General features: G+C 41.2%; 1 protein-coding gene across 2 annotated transcripts in view; it reads left to right on the top strand.

Moving 5' to 3' along the window:
* The window catches only part of atp8b1 (ATPase phospholipid transporting 8B1), a 142,264-nt gene extending 122,026 nt beyond the window's left edge, over positions 1-20,238 (top strand). For both annotated transcript variants that reach the window (XM_033033018.1, XM_033033009.1), the window contains exons 23-28: positions 1,230-1,453; positions 6,034-6,117; positions 10,275-10,520; positions 12,366-12,504; positions 15,510-15,640; positions 19,281-20,238. In XM_033033018.1, the coding sequence (XP_032888909.1) occupies positions 1,230-1,453; positions 6,034-6,117; positions 10,275-10,520; positions 12,366-12,504; positions 15,510-15,640; positions 19,281-19,508 (1,052 nt within the window). In that variant the 3' untranslated portion in view covers positions 19,509-20,238. The remainder of the gene's footprint in view (positions 1-1,229; positions 1,454-6,033; positions 6,118-10,274; positions 10,521-12,365; positions 12,505-15,509; positions 15,641-19,280) is intronic.
* Positions 20,239-20,667: the final 429 nt, after the last annotated feature.

A 20,667-nucleotide genomic window follows, 5' to 3' on the forward strand; every position in this document is an offset into this window, starting at 1 on the left:
TAATAGCCGTTCATAGGTACTCTGGGCTATTTTTTAAACTCGTGGACATTTTTCAATATGTTAAAAAAATGTCCCGATTTATCTGATGCCCCGAGTTCCTACGGCTGGCATTACGAGCCGCTACAAAACATCGGGCTCCTACAAGCTCGCTACTGACTTTAGCGACATTCCCCGAGTTCGAATCAAGGGGAAAACCCAGGAGAGTTCGTGAGTAACTCGGGAAAGTGTGACAGGGCCTTGAGGCAGTAGCTCTATGCCAACGTGCTGCCCCACTGCAGCTAAAAATACTAAAGGCTGTTTGTTACATTGTTTATAAGAATATCATTGCACAAGTGTTCAGCAAAGCAATTGTTTGTTAATTTCATGGACTGCGCTGTGTATCTCGTATCTTGTGTTCTTAAAGAGACGGTGATGTCTGATTATTGTGGGGATGCTCTGTCCCCTATAACCAAAATCCAGAGGGTTGTAATAAAACTAGGGTAGACAGTACTGCTAACATTTTGAATTGTAGAAACAAGGAACTGCAGGTGCTGCTTTCCCAAGAAAGAGCACAAAATGCTGGAGTAACCCAGCCGTTCAGGCAGCAACCCTGGAGAAAATGGATAGGTAACGTTTCAGGTCGGGACCCTTCTTCAGACTGATTGCAAGGGTGGGTGATTGTCAAAGCATGGCAGCTGACAGGAATAGTGGAGGGGCAGTCTGAAGCATGGCAGGTCATAGCGGGTGAGGTTAGGTTTTGATAGGCGATGGTTGGACAAAGGCCAGAGGTGAACACAAAGGTGTGAGACAAAAGCATGAGAGAGTTGCAAATGGTGCAGTTCGAGGATCGACAAGGATTGAATTGTTTAGGAGGGGAGGGGTCAGCCTGGGGGAGAGGGGGGCAGAAGGTTATGGGGAGAAAGAGAAGGAAAGCTTGTCAGACTGAAGAAGAATCCCGACCCGAAACGTCGCCGATCTATTTTCTCCAATTCAATTATTCCAGCATTTTGTGTCTTTCAAAGGTTTTTGATTATTAATGCACCAATAGTTTGACTATGGTACAGGTCTGAAGAAGGGTCTCGACCCGAAACGCCACCTATTCCTTCGCTCCATAGATGCTGCCTCACCCGCTGAGTTTCTCCAGCATTTTTGTCTACCTTCAATAGTTTGACTATGTTCATTTCTGCTTAAAATGCGGTGTTTAAATGAAGCTGACAATGACAGTAGATTTTGTTTATTCCCTACTGCAGCTGCTCATATTGGCGTAGGGATCAGTGGCCAAGAAGGCATGCAGGCAGTCATGTCAAGTGACTATGCTTTTGGGCAATTTCGTTTCCTGCAGCGTCTGCTCCTGGTTCATGGGAGGTGGTCATACATCCGGATGTGCAAGTTTTTAAAATACTTCTTCTACAAAAACTTTGCATTTACTTTAGTTCACTTTTGGTATTCCTTCTTCAATGGATTTTCTGCACAGGTAAAATAGGAAGAAGTCTGACATTTTATTTGGAAAAATGTAAAAATGCAATGTGATAAGTAAGCTTTTTAAATCTTACAATAATAAAGACCAGCATTGATTATTTACAAGAGCCAGAAAGGTTCACTGAACCAGAAGAAAAAAAAGATAAAGTTAGGATTGTTAGGTGAAGAACAGTAAAATTTAGGGTCTTTACTCTGCTTCTGAAAAGGAAAATAATTCCATGTGTTCATTGGAATGTGTCATTATGCGTTTTCAATATCAGCATTTAATTATCGTGGTGAGCTATCATCACTTTAATTATCTTCCCATAAATTATTTTCCTACTTGGATCCTGTGACATATTCAAGTTGAAGTTGCCTTTTGCTATGCCCTCCAGTTTTGGACATTTCCACGCTTGGAAAAAAGTTCTGACTGTCTACGGTATCTATGCCTCATAATTTACTTCTATAAAGTCTCCCCTCAACCTCTGATGCTCCAAAGAAAATAATCAAGTCTCTCTCATCTCTCCGTGTAGCGGAAAACCTCAAATCCAGGCAACATATTGGCAAATCTCCTCTGCACACTCTCCAAACCTAACACATTTCCCCTGGAATGGGGCAACCTGAACTGCACACAATGGTACAAATGCGGCCCAATCAAAGTCCTATGGCTGCATATGACTTCCTGACTCTTGAATTCAATACCCAGAGCAATTAAGGCAAGGATACCATATGCCTTCCTTCCCACCCTATTTACTTGTGCAGCCAACTTCAGTGTGCTGTGAAATTGGACTCCAAAATCCCTCTGCACATCAATGCTGGTTAAGGGTTTTGTCGTTAACTGTATTCTCTCCATCCTTTCAACCACCTAAAGTGCAACACCTCGCGCTTGCTTTGGTTAGTCTCCATCTGCCATTTCTGCAGCAATATCCTGCTGTATCTTCCTGTACCTTCCTCGCTTTCTGCAACTCCTTCAACATTGGTGTCATCAGCAAGCTTTCTCACCAACCCATTTACTTTTACATCCAGGTTATTTATTTTTATATATAAGAATAAAAATAAGCAGAGGTTCAAGCATGGGTCCCTACATGGGTCACAGATCTCCAGCCAGAATATTTACCTTCCACCACAACCCTCTGTCTTCTATGAATAAGCAAGTTCAGAATCTGTACGACCAAGTCATTGTGAATCCCATACATTTTAATCTTCTGGATTCGCCTACCATGAGGGACCATATTCAAAAGCTTTACTAAAATTCATGTATACACCATCCACCACCCTACCTACATCAATCTCCTTTGTCACCTCAAAAACCTCAATCAAGTTGGTGAGACATGACCTGCTGCATAAAAGCTGTGCTAGCTATCCCTAATTAGCTAATTCTCTTCCGTATTGTGTACTTTGTGTATTGTATACAATAATAGAGTTTCACCGTACCTAGGTACATGTGACAATAAAGTATCATTGAAGAATTTGCTCCAATAGTTTCCCCACCACTGACATGAGTCTCACCAGCCTGTAATTCCCTTGGATTCTCGCTATTTTTGCCAGCTCTTTTGTGTTCCAGGACCTCGCTTGTGGCTAGAGAGGAAACAAAGTTCCTTGGCTAAGCACCTGCAATCTCCTCTCTTGCCTTCCGCAATAACTTGGGATAGATCCCATCATGCCATGGGGACGTATCCACCTTAATGTTCTTCAAGAGACTGAGCACCTCGATCACGAACTGCCCTAGCATATTTGTATTCTCCATACTGATCTTGCTGTTCTCCAAGCCCTTCTCAGTGAATACAGATGCAAAGTTCTCGTTTAGTACCTCGCCAACATTAACTGTCTCCAAGCATGGATTTTCACCTTTATCTTTCAGTTTTCCGACCATCTCCATGGTCACCCTATTTTGATCGTACATATAAAATGCCTTGGGATTTTCCTGAATCCATCTCGCCATTGATATTTTATGGCCCCTCCTGGCCTTTCTAATTGCCCACTTGAGTTCCTTCCTACTCACCTTATATTCCTCATAATCCCTGTGTGATGCCACCTTCTTAAACCTGATATACACTTCATTTTGTAACTTCTTTAGTCATCCACGGTTCCCTTACCTTGCTATCCTTGTCACTCCCTCCTTACTGGAACATGCTGATCCTGCACTTTGATCTGCTGGCCTTTAAACATAGAAAATAGGTGCAAGAGTAGGCCATTTGACCCTTTGAGCCAGCACGGCCATTCAATATGGTCATGGCTGGTCATCCTAAAACAGTACCCCGTTCCTGCTTTCTCCCCATATCACTTTATTCCATTACCCCTGAGAGCTATATCTACCTCTCTCTTGAAAACATTCAGTGAATTGGCCTCCACTGCCTTCTGTGGCAGAGAATTCCACAGATTCACATCTCTCTGGGTGAAAATGTTTTTCCTCATTTCAGTTCTAAATGACCTACTCCTTATTCTCAAACTGTGACCCTTGTTTCTGGACTCCCTAACACCGGGAACATTTTTCCTGCATCTAGCCTGTCCAATCCCTTAAGAATTTTATATATTTCTATAAGATCCGCTCTCATACTTCTAAATTCCAATGATAATATGCCCGGATTATCTATGCTTTCATTTTATGACAGTCCCGGCATCCCGTGAATTAACCTGGTGAACCGACGCTGCATTCTCTCAATAGCAATAATGTTCTTCCTCAAATTAAGAGACCAAAACTGCGCACAATACTCCAGGTGTGGTCTCACCAGGGCCTTGTACAACTGCAGTAGTACCTCCCTGCTCCTATACACAAATTCTCTTGCTATGAAGCCCAACATGCCATTTGCTTTCTTCACTAGCTGCTGTCCCTGCATGCTTACTTTCAGTGACTGATGTACAAGGCCAGGTCTCGTTGCACCTCCCCTTTTCCTAATCTGACACCATTCAGATGATAATCTGCCTTCCTGTTCTTGCCACCAAAGTGGATAACCTCACATTTATCCACATTATACTGCATCTGTCATGCATCTGCCCACTCACCCAACCTATCCAAGTCACCCTGCAGCCTCATAGCATCCTCATCGCAGCTCACACTGCCAACCAGATTTGTGTCATTCGCAAACTTGGAGATGTTACATTTAATTCCTTCATCTAAATCATCAATATATATTGTAAATAGCTGGGATCCCAGTGCTGAGCCTTGTGGCATCCCACTAGTCACTGCTCCCACATGTCCTCAGTGGACTTAACCAATAACAACTGATCCCAATCTACCCTCCTTAGTTCCTGCCTAATTACATTCTAACTTTGCCCAATCATCCAGTCCTGTCCCAAAACAAAACAATCTTAAAACATATGGAGTTATGATCACTATCCCCACATTCTTCTACCACTGTAATTCCAGTCACCTGGCCAGGCTTATTCCCCAATACAAGGACCAGTATGGTCCCTTCTCGAGTCGGACTGTCCACATACTGTTCAAGTAAACCTTCTTGAAAGCACCTAGCAAAATCCGCTCTGTCTAATTCTCTGAGTAAGTCCCAGTCAATATTGGAGAACTCAAAGTCATCAACTGGGACTGTCAGAGAAATCAATTTTACTTAAATTTAGTTGGGGTCCTTCGTCCCCGTTTCCCTTGCCCTTCCTCTCGTGGGATATTTTTCTTCCCACCCCCTCTAGGCATTCGGCCTCAGGTCTGGGTCACGGCCACTATTTTCCCATCGAGCAGCGTTCTCTCTGTCCTGATCCCATTTTTTATGGCTCCTGGCAACTACGCCAGATTGTCAGAGAAATCGATTGAGGTTTCGGTCTTATGGAGAATGAGACTTTATTACGTGATATCACAGGGGAACTGCCCCGGGTGACATTTCCTCAAGAGTACAGATGACATGGGTTTATATACTGCCAAACAAACAAGTGTATGTGTAGACTAGCACACATTAGTTCCTTAAACAGCTTAGTCAGGGAGTTGCAATTTTATCAAAACCACCTAAATTACATTACTCAGACCCGTTCATAGGCGCTTTTGGTTTTGCAGATAACAGATAATAACCTCACGCAAAAAGAAACCGATATCTGTACACAATGCTCCAATCATTCAGTCAAGACGGCATCTTTAGTTTCGCAATACGTGTCAGCAAGCAGAACAGTTAAACCTATAGCTAAAATCTCTCACAACAACAGCCCTGTGGTTCGTGCATCCTTCTGCAATCTGTCTACACATCTGATCCTCTCTCTCCCAATTAGCTACTTGGCCTATAATATAATCTCATTAAAGTAATTGCTCCTTTCTTATTTTTTAACTCAACCTATTAAGCCTCATGAAAATAATATTGGCTTGCTGTGACAAAGGCACCAATATTGATGTCAGTTGTTTAGATTGAGGGGATGTGCTCAATAGGGATCCAATCCAGTCAGGATGAATTATGTTTTTGAAAAATTTATGTTGATAATACTTCAGTAATGTTTACTGTGCTCTGCATTGCTGCAAATACTGTTCATAATTGTTCATATTTTTGTTTTTAAATGTGTTTATGCACACAAGCAGGCATTTGCTTTCTCGCTCATATGTTGCAGCATAAGATAAGATTTGGAGAATTAAGGGAATCTCATGTATTCTCTTCTCATTTTCAGACTGCATATGAAAACTGGTTCATCACCCTTTACAATGTCCTATACAGCAGTCTTCCAGTTTTGGTTGTTGGGGTGCTTGATCAGGTACATTCCATCTGAATATTAATTGATTGATTCTTTCTTGCCACATGCACTTGGTACAGTGAAAATTTTGTTTTCCATGCAATTAACTAGTATGCAAAGAGTCACCATGTATATCGTAGTCAAAGTTACAAAAGTATTCAATATTGTTCCATGATCATCACACTTTTACATTATGCCTGTAATAGAAACATAGAAACATAGAAATTAGGTGCAGGAGTAGGCCATTCGGCCCTTCGAGCCTGCACCGCCATTCAATATGATCATGGCTGTTCATCCAACTCAGTATCCCGTACCTGCCTTCTCTCCATACCCTCTGATCCCCTCAGCCACAAGGGTCACATCTAACTCCCTCTTAAATATAGCCAATGAACTGGCCTCGACTACCCTCTGTGGCAGAGAGTTCCAGAGATTCACCACTCTCTGTGTGAAAAAAGTTCTTCTCATCTCGGTTTTAAAGGATTTCCCCCTTATCCTTAAGCTGTGACCCCTTGTCCTGGACTTCCCCAACATCGGGAGCAATCTTCCTGCATCTAGCCTGTCCAACCCCTTAAGAATTTTATAAGTTTCTATAAGATCCCCTCTCAATCTCCTAAATTCTAGAGAGTATAAACCAAGTCTATCCAGTCTTTCTTCATAAGACAGTCCTGACATCCCAGGAATCAGTCTGGTGAACCTTCTCTGCACTCCCTCTATGGCAATAATGTTCTTCCTCAGATTTGGAGACCAAAACTGTACGCAATACTCCAGGTGTGGTCTCACCAAGACCCTGTACAACTGCAGTAGAACCTCCCTGCTCCTATACTCAAATCCTTTTGCTATGAAAGCTAACATACCATTCGCTTTCTTCACTGCCTGCTGCACCTGCATGCCTACTTTCAATGACTGGTGTACCATGACACCCAGGTCTCGCTGCATCTCCCCTTTTCCTAGTCGGCCACCATTTAGATAATAGTCTGCTTTCCTGTTTTTGCCACCAAAATGGATAACCTCACATTTATCCACATTATACTGCATCTGCCAAACATTTGCCCACTCACCCAGCCTATCCAAGTCACCTTGCAGTCTCCTAGCATCCTCCTCACAGCTAACACTGCCCCCCAGCTTAGTGTCATCCGCAAACTTGGAGATATTGCCTTCAATTCCCTCATCCAGATCATTAATATATATTGTAAATAGCTGGGGTCCCAGCACTGAGCCTTGCGGTACCCCACTAGTCACTGCCTGCCATTGTGAAAAGGACCCGTTTACTCCTACTCTTTGCTTCCTGTTTGCCAGACAGTTCTCTATCCACATCAATACTGAACCCCCAATGCCGTGTGCTTTAAGTTTGTATACTAATCTCTTATGTGGGACCTTGTCGAAAGCCTTCTGGAAGTCCAGATACACCACATCCACTGGTTCTCCCCTATCCACGCTACTAGTTACATCCTCGAAAAATTATATAAGATTCGTCAGACATGATTTACCTTTTGTAAATCCATGCTGACTTTGTCCAATGATTTCACCACTTTCCAAATGTGCTGCTATCCCATCTTTAATAACTGACTCTAGTAGTTTCCCCACTACCGATGTTAGACTAACTGGTCTGTAATTCCCCGTTTTCTCTCTCCCTCCCTTCTTAAAAAGTGGGGTTACGTTTGCTACCCGTTTTGAAAGATTATTACTAATGCATCCACTATTTCTGGAGCTACTTCCTTAAGTACTCTGGGATGCAGCCTATCTGGCCCTGGGGATTTATCGGCTTTTAATCCATTCAATTTACCCAACACCACTTCCCGGCTAACCTGGATTTCACTCAATTCCTCCAACTCCTTTGACCCGCGGTCCCCTGCTATTTCCGGCAGATTCTTTATGTCTTCCTTAGTGAAGACGGAACCAAAGTAGTTATTCAATTGGTCCGCCATATCCTTGTTCCCCATGATCAACTCACCTGTTTCTGACTGCAAGGGACCTACATTTGTTTTAACTAATCTCTTTCTTTTCACATATCTATAAAAACTTTTGCAGTCAGTTTTTATGTTCCCTGCCAGTTTTCTTTCATAATCTATTTTTCCTTTCCTAATTAAGCCCTTTGTCCTCCTCTGCTGGTCTCTGAATTTCTCCCAGTCCTCCGGTATGCTGCTTTTTCTGGCTAATTTGTACACATCATCCTTCGCTTTGATACTATCCCTGATTTCCCTTGTTATCCACGGATGTACTACCTTCCCTGATTTATTCTTTTGCCAAACTGGGATGAACAATTTTTGTAGTTCATCCATGCAGTCTTTAAATGTCTTCCATTGCATATCCACCGTCAACCCTTTTAGAATTAATTGCCAGTCAATCTTGGCCAATTCACGTCTCATACCCTCAAAGTTACCTTTCTTTAAGTTCATTGTTTCTGAATTAACAATGTCACTCTCCATCCTAATGAAGAACTCAACCATATTATGGTCACTCTTGCCCAAGGGGGCACGTACAACAAGACTGCTAACTAACCCTTCCTCATTACTCAATACCCAGTCTAAAATAGCCTGCTCTCTCGTTGGTTCCTCTACATGTTGATTTAGATAACTATCCCGCATACATTCCAAGAAATCCTCTTCCTCAGCACCCCTGCCAATTTGATTCACCCAATCTATATGTAGATTGAAGTCACCCATTATAACGGTTTTGCCTTTGTCGCACGCATTTCTAATTTCCTGTTTGATACCATCTCCAACTGCACTACTACTGTTAGGTGGCCTGTACACAACACCCACCAGCGTTTTCTGCCCCTTAGTGTTTCGCAGCTCTACCCATACCGATTCCACATCCTCCAAACTAATGTCCTTCCTTTCCATTGCGTTAATCTCCTCTCTAATCAGCAACGCTACCCCACCTCCTTTTCCTTTCTCTCTATCCCTCCTGAACATTGAATATCCCTGGATGTTCAGCTCCCAGCCTTGGTCACCCTGGAGCCATGTCTCCGTGATCCCAACTATATCATAGTCATTAATAGCTATCTGCACATTCAACTCATCCACCTTATTACGAATGCACCTTGCATTGAGACACAAAGCCTTCAGGCTTGTTTTTACAACACTCTTACCCATTATACAATTATGTTGAAAAGTGGCCCTTTTTGATTTTTGCCCTGGTTTTGTCTGCCTGCCACTTTTACTTTTCACCTTGCTACCTATTGCTTCTACCCTCATTTTACACCCCTCTGTCTCTACGCTCACACATTTAAGAAACCCTTTCCCTTTAACTCCATCCTCCACTATCCCATTCGACACCCCACCCCCCTTATTCAGTTTAAAACCACCCGTGTAGCAGTGGCAAACCTGCCTGCCAGAATGCTGGTCCCACAATGTTTCAAATTGAGTTATTTCTTTTGAAGCAAACAAAATCCAGATTTCTGCATCATGTGAACAGTTGGTGAATTACAGGTCAACTTAATGTCATTCAATGTGAATTAAAGTTCAGTTTTATATTTAATTTTTTTCAGATAGTTTGGATTTCCACTTGCCATGTGGATTTAACACCTCTTGATTTCTCCACTAAGATTAGTTCATCTTAGTTTATCTGTGCAGGAAAACGACCTGTCCTTCCCTACCCTATCAATTTATAGCATTTGAAACTTCTCGATCAGGTCATCCCTTCATTTTCTATGGTTGAGTTAACAACAGGTCAAAAATCAAGTTGTCCTATTAATGCAAAAAACACACATATACAATAAATTAATAATTGGCAATATCAGGTAACCCAACTATAATATTGCAAAACCAAAAACTGCAGTGTAACCAAAATAATGTCTACAGCAGATCATTGTTGCTGTTGCAGTGATTAGTGGTGCACAGTATTCAAGAGCCTGATAGTTGCTGGGAAGAAGCTGTTCTGGAACATGGAGGTCATAGTTTTCAGGCACTTGTACCGTCTTCCTATTGCAGTTTCATTGCTTTCCCCGTGATTTAATATCGATCTAGTTTGTGCATACTCATTGACTATGCTGATCCCGTGGGGAGAATATTTTGGCAAAGCCCAAATCACTTCCAGGCCAAATCACCAATGGTCACAATAGCAGAAATGTTATGCCACAAGATGCATATTTTATCTCTCTTGCACTGTTCAATGGTATAGTTTAGATTATAGTTATCCATTTTGCTCAGTTTTTCCCTCTTTTCCCTTCTCTTTAGGATGTTACAGATAAATTGAGTCTTCGGTTTCCAAAGCTTTATATACCAGGGCAAAAAGGCTCTTACTTCAATTTTACGAAGTTCTTTCTCAGCTTATTTCATGGCATTATTGTGTCTATGATCATTTTCTTTGTACCATATGGAGCCTTCCTTCAAACAATGGGTCAGGATGGTGAGGCACCGACAGATTATCAGTCATTTGCAGTCACCACAGCCTCCTCTCTAATCATAGCTGTTAATTTCCAGGTAAGTAGATGTTTCATGGTTTCATCCACTCTTGCAAAAATAGATAACCTTGGTATAGATTTGAGTGCAATTGGCCTTGAGTTCCTTGCCAGTGATTAGCAGTGAATGAGGAATAAGAACATTCTTTGTTTATTGCCATCCATAGTTTTGCATGCTTTCCAGAAGAAATTGTTCAAATTAATCAAGGTGTCAGTGTTTATGCGGGGATGGCAGGAGAATGGGGTTAGGAGGGACAGATAGATCTGCCATGATTTAATGACAGAATAGACTTGATGGGTCGAATGGCCTAATTCTGTTCCTATCACATTAACTTATGAACCTTGGAACCTCCTGGTCTGCTTAACTGACACACGGGAGGAAGAGCTCGTATAGAAACATAGAAAATAGGTGCAGGAGTATCCCATCCCTGCCTTCTCTCCATACCCCCTGATCCCTTTAGCCACAAGGGCCACATCTAACTCCCTCTTAAATATAGCCAATGAACTGGCCTCAACTCCCTTCTGTGGCAGATAATTCCACAGATTCACCACTCTCTGTGTAAAAAATGATTTTCTCATCTCAGTCCTAAAAGACTTCCCTCTTATCCTTAAACTGTGACCCCTAGTTCTGGACTTCCCCAACATCGGGAATAATATTCCTGCATCTAGCCTGTCCAACCCCTTAAGAATTTTATAAGTTTCTATAAGATCCCCCCTCAATCTTCTAAACTCCAGCGTGTACAAGCCGAGTCTATCCAGTCTTTCTTCATATGAAAGTCCTGCCATCCCAGGAATCAGTCTGGTGAACCTTCTCTGAACTTCCTCTATTGCAAGAATGTCTTTCCTCAGATTAGGAGACCAAAACTGTACCCAATACACTAGGTGTGGTCTCACCAAGACCCTGTACAACTGCAGTAGAACCTCCCTGCTCTTATACACAAATCCTTTTGTTATGAATGCTAACATACCATTCGCTTTCTTCACTTCTGCTGCACCTGCATTCCTACTTTTAATGACTGGTGTACCATGGCACCCAGGTCTCGCTACATCTCCCCTTTTCCTAATCGGCCACCATTCAGATAATAGTCTACTTTCCTGTTTTTGCCACCAAAGTGGATAATCTCACATTTATCCACATTATACTGCATCTGCCATGCATTTGCCCACTCACCCAACCTATCCAAGTCACCTTGCAGCCTCCTAGCATCCTCCTCACAGCTAACACTGCCCCCCAGCTTCGTGTCATCCGCAAACTTGGAGCTCCTAAGTAAATTTATTTCCTTGTTCCATATTTTAGCATTTGCTAAAAATGGATCATTTAATTTAAAAGCAGATTGCCTTGGGTTAAGATAATACCAAAAATATAGTATTAGCACCAAGAACATGCACATTAAGTAACAATAAGATTTTAGTAATTGATTATGGTATGGATATGTAAATACCATGATTATAACTTGATCATTTCAATTTTGCAAGCAGAACTTGTCCTGGGGATTTCCTTCGACGTAAAGTTTGTGGTCTGTAGCATTTGTGAGAATTTCAATAAAATTACATTTGGCAAGAACCTGCAGTTGTTATGAAGACAAAACCGGGTGACACCGCCTTGAGGTCTCTGGACCTGTGTGAATAAGACAAGGACTAATGTGCCTCCTTAACCAATGAGACACATTAGCAATCATCAAAAAACAATAAAGCCTTGGTTTTGTAAATATTATGATTGAGAACAACTGATATCACGTAATCCTGATATCACGTAATCAGGAATGTCGTTCACCAAATTTTATGTTTTGCCAATTTCATAGATTATTTAATAGAGAATATCAAATGGAGAATGTCTGTATTAAATATTTTAACTTTTTTTTGGCAGATTGCCCTGGACACTTCTTACTGGACATTTGTCAATGCCTTTTCAGTTCTTGGAAGTATCGTTTTATATTTTGCAATCATGTTTGATCTTCACAGTGCAGGAATCCACATCCTTTTCCCATCAGGTTTTACTTTTACTGGTCAGTGACATTTTTAAGTATTACAACAGATAACTATTAAAACTCTCTTCGTTAGTTTGTTTCTCTTTCACATCTCCTCCAAAATCCGACGCGGTAACGGAGAACTTTTTACATATTCCGGTAGAGATTCACCTCGTGATTTCAGAATTCCCCTCATCTGAAAATTTGGTTCATTATTCACCGAGTTTTTTACTAAAATTGTTTTAAAATCAAAGAATGTTTTTTTAAAACAGAGCTGATGACATCACAATGCCTTTGCTCGTGCCCCCCACCCCCGGCTCTGGATTAAAGTAGCTGCTGTCAACGCGCAGGCGCACTGTTTTCCACGATTTACGTCACCACCCTCCCCCCCCCCCCTCTTCAAAAGGCCCAGAAATAACGAGCAATTTCTGTAGATCCCGAGGTCACCGGAGGTCACCGGCGTTCACGATGAAGAACATTCTCCTTGCGGTCAGCGCGCAGACTTTTCAATATGCAATATTGCGAGTTACATGGCCCAGCCATACACACCCGACTGCGGCTGACCGTTCCGCCCCACCCTCCCACTGCTAACTGCTCCTATCCTGCTCATCCACCCTGCTCCCCCCGCCCCCCCAGCTATGTTTAAAATTCAGGATTGTTTCACATGGCTCAATAATTCTGTTTGTGTTTGATTTAAACTGCATCGGGATGAAATGTAACAATTTAAAAGTTTTGGTTAAGAAGAAGTGTTTTAAATACAAGGCAACACAAGAGACTGTAGATGTTAGAATTTTAAGCAAAAAACTAAGTACTGGGGAAACTCCGTCATGAGGAACTGCAGCTCCAGGCCTCTTCCTTCCAAATGTGCCTGGGAACTCCCAATGTTTCTTCACCTACTTAGTACCTTCAGCAGTTTGTTTATTGTTTGAAGATAAAATACGATTTGTCATGGGCTTGGTAAAGAACAAGGTTAATATATATCCTCCATCCACAATGATATAAGAGGCAGTAAGAAAAGTCCTGATTTTTGTTCGACATATCCCAGCAAAGCTTCTTTCAATTCTTTGCCCTTTTCCAGAACTACATCATTGCTAAGGTCTGCCAAAACTAGTGTTAATTGTCATACTGGTTGAATATAAATTAACAGTTTGGCACAATAATTAAACAATGCAAGGAATCATAAATTAAAATCCACATAATCCCAAGAAACCCCAGAATTTGACAAAGCAGAATCCAGGAAGTGGAATTGAAAGAACTCTTGCTCTTTTTCGGATACCTACTATTTTTGCACAGCTGTTTGCAAAGGGATGAGATGAACAACACTTTTCCAAGTACATGAATGCTTCGATTGTTTTTTCCCCTTGCTTCCCTGACTATCATCACATATCCTTTCCATATCCATCCCCCACCAGGAAGACCTTCCTCGAATAGAGGTCTAATCAACCTCGCTGTACCAACACCCTCCTATAACTGGCGGAACTTGTCCTCATTCTCAACAACCTCTCTTTCTCCAAGTTAAAGGTGTAACCATGGGCCCCAGCTATGCCTGCCTGTTTGTCTGTTACTCAAACAGTCCTTGTTCCAAATGGACACTGGCAACAGCCCCCAACCCTTTCTCTACTACATTGAATGCATTGGGGCTGCCTCCTGCACCCATGCAGAACATGTTAATTTCATTAACTTTACCACTAACCTACTCTGCCTTCAAATTCATTTTTACTATCTCCGACTCCTCTCTCCCCTTTCTTGTTCTCTCAGCCTACATTACAAGGGATAGACTTTCAACAGACTTAACAACTCACAGTTATCTGGAGTATGCAAGAGGCAGGGTGAGAGGAAGCAAAGATACTGTTCTCTACTCTCAATTTTCCGTCTCTGCCACCGTCCAAAGATGTGCATGTTTATAGGTTAATTGGCTTCTATATATTGTCCCTGGTGTGCAAGATAGAACTCGTGTAAGGGGGGTTGATAGGATTTGGTGGGCCCAAGAGCCTGATTTTTCCATGCTCCATCTCTGAACTAAACTAAATCTGCTCCCAAAATGAGGCTTTCCATTCTAGGACATCCGAGATGGATCCTTCACCCATGTCCCCTCTGTTTCCCATAGTTCTACTCTCGCTCCCCCTCCACCCAGACGGAACTCAGATTGAGTTCCCCTGGTCCTCGCCTTTCACCCACCAGAAATCTGCATCCAACACATTTCTGTCAGCTCCAATATGATCTCACCATCAGTCACATCTTCCCAACACTTTCTGCCTTCTGATGCAATGCCTTGGTTCACTCGTCAGTTCCCAACCAAACCACCCCCTCCCCTTTCCACTGCAACTGCACGAGATGTATCACCTGTCCCTATACTTCCTCCCTTATCTCCATCCATGGACCACAGCAGTCCTTCCAGGTGAAACCGAGGTTCACGTGCACCTCATCTACTGCATCCGGCCTCCTGTACATAGTAATGTGCCTTGTATTTGGTGAGCAATGATTATCACGCTAATTGATCTTGTGGTTTAATGGTTTGTAATTTTGAAAGTAAAATAAACAACCTCGTACCAGTTTGCATCCTTCACATCTAAAGTAGATTGTAAACCACCTGAAAATCATGAACATTTGAAAGGTATTCAAGTTTGTCATACAGCAAGTGCGATAAGCAAATTAGACACAAGGTACCACATAAAATAATGCGATGAAAGGCAAAGTTGTATCAATATTGCTGGATAAATATTCTCCAGGACACGAGAAAACTCTACATTTTACCCAAGGAAATATTGTGCCTACCAGAAAAGGTCAAATGTGTCCTCTTTTTAATCTCTCAACAGAAAGATGGCATTTCTGGAACTGTGGCACTTTGTCAATCCTGCATTTGAGCATTGACCTAACTCAATTGGATATGTTAAACTTGGTAATAGGACGCAACTGTGTTCGTACTAAACCAAGAGCAAATATAGATTGCTGAATTGGCTATAATTGGTTGGAGAAAAGTTTTTTTTTAATTGAACTTCTGTTTGGTTTATAACACTATAATAATGTAACTATATACTTCACAGGTGCTGCTCCCAATGCCCTTCGACAGCCATATCTATGGTTGACTATCATTTTAACTGTAGCAATCTGTCTTCTTCCTGTTGTGGCCATCCGCTTCATGTCTCGGGTAATTAACCCGTCAGAAACCGATAAAGTAAGTAACAATGTACTTGCCAAAGCACTGGCAGTAATTTTATCTTCACAATTTGTACAATTGCAATTCAATTTTAAAATCCAGTTTCCATTTTTCTTAAACTAGCTAATTGCTAATTTGTGAACTTAAAGATAAACCATCTTGAAAGACCCTGAATAGTCTTGGCGGGATCCTGCTAAGATTATGTTTCCTCTTGCATGTGAATCTAAGGGTTGTTTTTTTAAAATGGAATTTCCTGTGTAAGATGTGTGTTTTTTTTTTGGTTTTTTGAGTTTTTTAATTCTCTTCTCTGTTCGAAGCAGAGGTAGATAGATTCTAGACAAGCAACTAGTGATCGGTGGGTAGATGGGAATGTGGAGTTAAGCATAAAATCAGTTGAGCCACGACATTAAATGGCACCAAAATTGAGGGACTCAGCCTACTCCAGCTCTGAATTCATAGGTATCACAGGTTTGGTCTTATAGAAACATAGAAAATAGGTGCAGGAGGAGGCCATTCGGTCCTTCGAGCCAGCACCACTTTAACTTGGAATTTTTGTAGATTTTTTTTCTACTTTTTAGATGGTTTTGGGCATGTTTCTTTTTGTGATCCTGGTGTACATTTTAACATTGGATTTCATTAAAGCACAGGCTGAGATTGCAAAGGTATCTCTGGTCAACAAGTCACTAGAAACAATGAGTGAAACTTTACTGCAGCCAAACATCTGTCCAGGGACCAAAAGAAAGATGAGAACATTTTAGTTTAAGAACGAACTGCAAATGCTGGAAAATCGAAGATAGACAAAATACTGGAGAAACTCAGCGGATGAGGCAGCATCTATGGAGCAAAGGAAATAGGCAAGGTTTCGGGTCCAAACCCTTCACTCCCCATCCTCCCCACTCGTAACAAGGGCAGAGTCCCCCTTGTCCTCACCTTCCACCCTACCAGCCGTCACATACAACAAATAATCCTCCGACATTTTTGCCACCTCCAACGTGATCCCACCACTTGCCACATCTTCCCATCTCCTCCCCTGTCTGCTTTCCGCAGAGACCGCTCCCTCCGTAACTCCCAGGTCAATTTATCCCTTCCCACCGTACCACCCACTCTCCGGGCACTTTCCCTTGCAACCGCAGGAAATGCTACACTTGTCGCTTTACCTCCCCCCTTGACTCCATTCAAGGACCCAAACAGGCGTTCCAGGTGCGTCAGAGGTTCACCTGCATCTCCTCCAACCTCATCTATTGCATCCGCTGCGCTAGATGTCAGCTGCTCTACATCGGTGAGACCAAGCGTAGGCTTGGCGTTCGCTTCACCGAACACCTCCGCTCGGTTTGCAATAACCAACCTGATCTCCCGGTGGCTCAGCACTTCAACTCCCCCTCCCATTCGGAATCCAACCTTTCTGTCCTGGGCCTCCTCCATGGCCAGAGTGAGGACCACCGTAAATTGGAGGAGCAACACCTCATATTTCGCTTGGGCAGTTTACGCCCCAGCGGTATGAACATTGACTTCTCTAATTTCAGGTAGCCCCTGCTTTCTCCTCCCCTTCTCAGCTCTCCCTCAGCCCACTGACTCCACCTCTTCCTTTCTTCCTCCCCCCCCCCACCCACCCTTACATCAGTCTGAAGAAGGGTTTCGACCCGAAACGTTGCCTATTTCCTTCGCTCCATAGATGTAGTGATGTTACAATACCTACCTTCAGCATAATTAACGAATTATATGCTTTAATTTCAGGTCATCCAAGTAAGATTTTTTATATTTGTTTCAGAATGCTTCAATCTATAATAACTGAAAATTTCATTAAGTTCTCTTAATTTTTAAGAAAGTTATGGGCTTTTGACTGTCCTCGATCACAGCTTTTGTGTTAAGTCAATTGAAAAGCAATAGGGAACAAGATGCTAATTTCCGAATATGAAAATAGCCATAACTTTTTTAATACTGAAGATATGAAAGTGAATTATGTGTCATATTAAACTTCTTTTTATGCTTTATCTGATGCGATAAATTGCAGACTTGATTTTTAAAACCTCAAAATTTTGTAACATTGCTAATTGATGCTGCCTCGCCCGCTGAGAACATATTAGAGAAGGTTCGAACTGTTGGTGTTTAAATTCCTGAAATAGATTTTGAATAAAATATTTTATATCATTATTTGGCAAGTCCAACGAGATTGGGAGGGAGGTGGGAGAACAGATAACACATTTGTCTTTAAGGATGCAACCAGTTAAGAGTAGCAAAGGGAGACCATTTTCAAGTTCATTATCAAAATGAGCATAGTTGTGAAATAAAACAGAAAAAGTTCTAATTTGGGAAAAGGTCAATTTTTCTATGCTGAGAAGATTTAGCAAAAGAAGAAACCACTTCTCGAAAAACGCAATAAAGATTAATAATTCTCTGCGGATTGTTAGTAAGCTATGACAAGGTTTCTCTGGCAGGTTGATCAAGAAAGTAAAACCCCAAAGGATCAAATGGAAATTGCAAAATAGGATTAGAAATTGGCTGAATGGAAGAAAGCCATGCTGACCGGTGGATGGCAATTTTAGTCAATGAGCAGCTTTATACCAATCCCTTGCTTTTGTAATATTTTCTTTTATAGCCATGATTAAAAGTTTAAGACAATGTTAAAATTAGCAGTGTAATTGATGGTGAGGAAGAAATTTCAATTAACTGGTTAAGTGGAAAAATGGAGCAGTTCAGATAATTGTTTAGAGAAGGCAAACAAGAGAATACATGCAGAGAGTCAGGGGGGGATCTTGGAGTAGTTCATAATTCCTTGAAGATTGTAGGATGAGTAGAGATGATGATTCTAAAAGATAATGAACATGCTATTCATTCATAACTATATTCATAAAACACTAGTTTGGCCACAGCTGGAGAACAAAATAAAATTCTGTTCACCATAGAGTAAGAATGTAAAAAACTGAGAAAAGCTCAGTTGAGATTCAAGATGATTCTGGAAATCTGTCATACATCAATACCCTCCAGGTATTGACAATAGACAACAGACAATAGATGCAGGAGTAGGCCATTCGGCCCTTCGAGCCGGCACCGCCATTCAATGTGATCATGGCTGATCATCCCCAATCAGTACCCCATTCCTGACTTCTCCCCATATCCCCTATTGATGAGGAGATATTGGCTGGACTGAGCCCTTTGTCTTTGGGGAAAAAAAATAATCTAAGTGATAGTATTTTGGCTAGAACAACAAACCTGAGAGAATTAAACCAAGTGAACAGGAAGGATCTACTGCTCTTGAGGGTGGAGTTGTTTAATCAGAGAAAACAAATTTGAGTTTAAAACATTTGGAGGAGGTTTGGGGGGTGGGAGAGGTGTGGTTTATGGTGGTGGTTGTGGAAAATCCATCCTGCCCAAATTGCAGTGGGACTAGACATCTTAACATTTGAAAGGCTGATGGAGTTTAAAAAAAAAAAAAAACCTTCATCACTTTCATCAAATATTTGTATGAGATAATATCTCTGGAGGGTATTGATGTACGACTAACCATGCCTGTACTTTCGAGCAGCATTTATGCAATGATTTGATCATCTTTGGTGCTTAAATTGATATTAATTATCTTGGCTTTGTTATGCCTGAAACTCCTTTGTGGGTTCTTTAATGAGGAAGAATCCTTTAAATAATATCATTTTGTTTTTAACAGATACAAATGAACCGCAAAAAGTACGAGATCGAACTCTTGCCCGAACCAGGTCGGCCAAGTACTTTCCGTCGGAATGCATCTGTTCGTCGATCAACCTATGCGTTTTCACATCAGCGAGGGTATGCTGACTTAATTTCTTCTGGTCGCAGCATCCACAAGAAAGGACAACGCTCTAGACCACGTATCATAACTCAGACAGAGGAGACGGCTGGTGCCAATACAAGCTGAAGACATCACTCCATTTGACTTCTTGACATTTTTTATTGAAAAAAAAATTACAGAGAGGAAAACTTTTTTTTAAATCTCAGGATCAAGTGGAGGAAGTTTCCAACACGTTCAATATACTGTATGACTTTCCATGTTGTGAGATCTGCAATCCTTCCAATTTGCACAAAAGAAAGACAAGGAAATCTATTCTGCAGGGGCCAACTAATATATTTAAAATGTAAAGAAGAGATTATCTGTTTTCCAAGCTTAATCTCCTGTTGCTACGTGGCAACATTTTATGAATTTTCATTTATGAGACTGTTGTGAATAATACAAAAAGAACAGAATTTTGTTTTATTGATTTGCAGAAACTACCTGAGCAACTGGTGTTTTTCATGTTAACATTTATGTAGATTTATGTTCTTTACTCAATTTTATTAGCATTTGTGAATTACCAAATGTTTCACCTACAATGCCTTACCAAATATGATAGAATTTTATTAAAAATGGAATTCTATATTTCCATTATTCAAACTCTGAAATCCAGATGTGAAGTAACATTTAAAATCTGCACTGCCATTTTTATTTTCTGAGCTTCTTAACTTTTTTTCAAAGATAATTAAATATTTAGCATAAATGTTCTTCATTTTTAAACCATTATTTGCCTTGAAGCGTTAGATAATATGCTTGTATATTTTCAGGATTATTTTCTGTACTAAATAAGGACAATTAAACATGTAAGATTCAGTTATTTTTGTTTAATTATTTCAACATATATTCTGTTGAACCACAAATTCATGACGAGATTCTAAAAATCTCAAATTCATACCATTAGCCTTTAACACCTGTTGTTATCACTGGTCTTCACTCCCAAGGAAAACCGCAAGATTACCAAATCATTTGGAAAGTGGCTTGGCATTGGCAACAATAGAATTTAAGAATTGGTTGGTTTTTTGTTCATTTTTTTTTCTTTCTTAAAGGCAGAGCCAAAAAGATTATAGGAACTTTGGTTCCTCTGTGTGAAAATGTTTTGGTTAGTCAAAAGGCATCTGGATAGGCACGTGGATAGGAAACGGTTGGAGGCATATGGGCAAACGTGGTCAGGTGGGGCTAGTGTAGACAAGACAATAGGTGCAGAATAGGCGCCATTCGAGCCAGCACTGCCATTCAATGTGATCAT

Source organism: Amblyraja radiata, chromosome 1 (assembly GCF_010909765.2).
Source record: "Amblyraja radiata isolate CabotCenter1 chromosome 1, sAmbRad1.1.pri, whole genome shotgun sequence".
Classification (NCBI taxonomy): Eukaryota; Metazoa; Chordata; class Chondrichthyes; order Rajiformes; family Rajidae; genus Amblyraja; species Amblyraja radiata.